The following is a 3,246-nucleotide window of genomic DNA, read 5'->3' on the forward strand; positions in this document are numbered from 1 at the left end:
TACCATATTATTTACTTTCATGTTTATGGATTTTTTGTCAGATAATGTATCTACTTTGTGCTATTTGTGAGACGTAATGTATTCACTTTGTGCTATTTGTGAGACGTAATGTATCCACTTTCTACTATTTGTAAGCATAATTTTCCACTTTGTGCTATTTCTGCTATTTTCATTCATATTACAGAGGTTATATTGTTTAAAGTCAAAAATACTCTCATTTCTACACATGTGACATCCAAACAGGATTTGGTATTCCATTAAAATCTGAATTCTGTAGCTGAATACCACGTACATCCAAACACTTGAAATTAAAAATAATTTCTTTCTTGCTCTTGTGATCTCGGACACGACACCAGCCGACCGTTCCCGATAGCTCCAGGGTGTGATTGTTCCTTCTTCTGGCATTGGCTCTCAGATGAAAAATCTTACTACTCCAGGTCATCCGGGATATTTGTCTCCATCTGCTCCTTTCAATTGCAGCAAAAGCTAGCAGTTTAGTATTTAAAGTTCGCCTGAGTTGCCGTTCCTCTTGAGATAGTTGTCTCTCTTCCTGTGCCAAGTCAAGGTTAACAATTACGGAGTATTTGTGTGGCCACATTGGAGGCAAACACAGTCCATCTGATTTTTTCTTTGTTCCATCTCTTCAAAGCTTCGGCAGTTCTAGATACTTTGGTGTGTAGCACATGGATGGGGTACAAACTGTGCGCCTCCTTGCTCCAGCTTTCGTCCACAACAACTTTGAATTCGACATGTTTAGCCAGTATGATATTGAAAGTTTGAGTTTGGAACCAACTTTCAACAGGAATTAACACTTGAACGAAACATATATAATCTGAATATAACTTGTTTGAGGTGACATGGGGATTGAAAGACCACCTGAACATATACCTTTCAGAATGCAGGGACGCCATGTATTTTATTTATATTTTTTCTATTTCTCAGTTGATATAATTGCATACACCAAATTTTAGGCAACACACTAGGCCTGATAATAAGCATGTAGAAATTATAAACCAATCCTGAATCAAGGACCCAGGCTATCTAATTAGAAATGATTTCAAGAGTTGGCTGGTGGCAACTTATATTAAGTTACAAGATGCTTTTTGTATGCTTTGTTTCGCTGGCTAATTTAAATGGCAACTATGAGTGAAACATGATTATAAACATTAAAATTAAATCTTAAACTATGCAATAAAATGCTATGTGCATCATTTTGATGAAGAGGCTAGGTCGTTATTACCCTTTCGGAAAAAAATGCCGCTATGGTCGGAAGGGAAGAAGACGTGGAATGGAAAGAAAGGAAAACAGGTATGTTAAGGGGTGAGAATTTAATGAGAAAAAGGAAGTGAAAACTGAAAACACGTTCGCATTTCGAAAAAAGAAACTGAAAACACATTTTTGCAGAGAGAGAGAGAGAGAGAGAGCGCGGTGTTGGCACTAAGAAATTGACCGCTGCCGTCGTCCTGAACGAATCTCATTTGCCTCCAATTGTGTCATTCAAAGATAATCCAGCTTAAAACACAAACTAATTACCTTGAAGTTGTACCAGAAAACGGATGGACAGCGAAACAAAGTCCACTTTTCATTCAAAGGTATACTAATACGTAGATTTATGATTCGGTACCGATCACTAGCGGCCAAAACTTGCCGTCCTCCCGTCTTCATCGGAGAATATACGTAGTACTACTCATCTGAGGACTTGGCTTAGTGCAAAACCAAACCTCTGTTAGCGCGCACATGCAAAGCTAGCATGCATGCGAAGTGCAAAATTTAGTGACGGAAAATAACTCGACGCTGCTCTCAGGCATGCTCAGAGCCATATGGCTCCGGCGGCCTTCAGCATGGGCACGAGCTTGCCGCCGAGGTGCAGCGACATGATCCTGTCGGTGGAGCCGACGAGCTTGCCGCCGATGAAGACGGCAGGGATGGGCGATGAGCGTCCCAGACGGCGGGCGAGGTCGCGCTCCATGTCGCGGCCGCGTGGTTCCTTGTCAAGCTCGTGCACCGCCGCGCACACGCCGAGGCCGGAGAAGAGGCTTGTCACCGTGTAGCTCATCGGGCAGTCGTTGCTCGCCGTGAATATCACCACCGCCTTCTCCGCCGACAGCTTTGTCACGCTCTCCATCCTGTTTGATGGTTTGCGAAGGAGCTACCCAGGAAGCTAGTGTTGCTCAGTGTCGTTCTCAACGATGATGTGTATGAGAGTGTGAGACTCTGGGATTTTATCTTGTGTGATTTGTTTGTTGGGCGGCGAGGCCATTCTTTTATAGAGGATGAGAGATAGAGAGAGTAATGGTGGGGCATATAAGAATCCGCGACGTGTGTATAGCATGCTCAAAGTGACAACCGTGGGGCATCTATCGTTTCCATTCCTTCTGCTTGTCTTGTGAGTGCTAGTACCAAATGGCTTCTTGGCTTATGCAACAAACTTCTCTTCACATTTTCAGGGAGAAAAGGCTTCCTGGCTTTTTTTTTTCTCATCACGAAACCGTTCTATTTTCTGTAAAAAAACTGTTCTAGTGTGGACAGCTCAACCGTTTTTTACCTCTATTGTTTGTTCTTCTTCAGAACTTGCAGTTCCCCGAAAAGACTCTTTATGTTCTTTCTTGAAATGGAGACTCTAGGAAATCCCTCATAGTCTAAGAAAAACACCGTCTATCCTTCTTCATAGCAACTTAGTAAGGCAGACAAAAATAAAGCCCAAACATGATCAACATGAACATCGGAAAGCCCCTAGCTGCCTCCAAGTCGCTCTTGCGCTATTCCGAGGCGACCCCCATGCCGCTGCCCACATCCCGCTCCCCCACCTTGCCTACAGCCCCCGTCGTCGCCTAAGGAGGCCATCCCACGGTGGACAGATGCCATGTGTGCTGTCAGACATGGAAGAGCTATAGGAGGATCACATGAGGTTCTCATTGTCCCCGAGCCTCTCTTCTCCCTCTGTTCTCTCCCTATCTCTCATCTATGCCGCGCTGAACCTCTTTCCCCATCCGTAGATCGAGAACGAAAGCCGCCAGGGAAGCGCCACAGGAAGATCACTGGAGCAATGATACGTCTATTTTGCATCACTATTTTATATCATAATTTACTGTTATTCATTGATATATTTCGTATTTAGAGATGATACTTATGTTATTTCACTTATTTTGCATGTTTCATGATTATTGGAGAATTATTCACCGGAGTCAGGATTCTGCTGGAAAAAGCACCGTCAGAATGCAATATTTCTGGAGATCAACAATTGAC

At 43.3% G+C, this 3,246-nt stretch overlaps 1 protein-coding gene across 1 annotated transcript; it reads right to left on the bottom strand.

Moving 5' to 3' along the window:
* Window positions 1–1,557: 1,557 nt before the first annotated feature.
* LOC127299380 (glutaredoxin-C15-like) lies at window positions 1,558–2,218 on the bottom strand. The gene has a single exon (XM_051329337.1). It carries the CDS (start codon window positions 2,123–2,125, stop codon window positions 1,811–1,813), a length of 315 nt encoding a protein of 104 aa, XP_051185297.1. The 5' UTR covers window positions 2,126–2,218; the 3' UTR covers window positions 1,558–1,810.
* Window positions 2,219–3,246: the final 1,028 nt, after the last annotated feature.

Source organism: Lolium perenne, chromosome 5 (genome assembly GCF_019359855.2).
Source record: "Lolium perenne isolate Kyuss_39 chromosome 5, Kyuss_2.0, whole genome shotgun sequence".
NCBI classification, from domain to species: domain Eukaryota; kingdom Viridiplantae; phylum Streptophyta; class Magnoliopsida; order Poales; family Poaceae; genus Lolium; species Lolium perenne.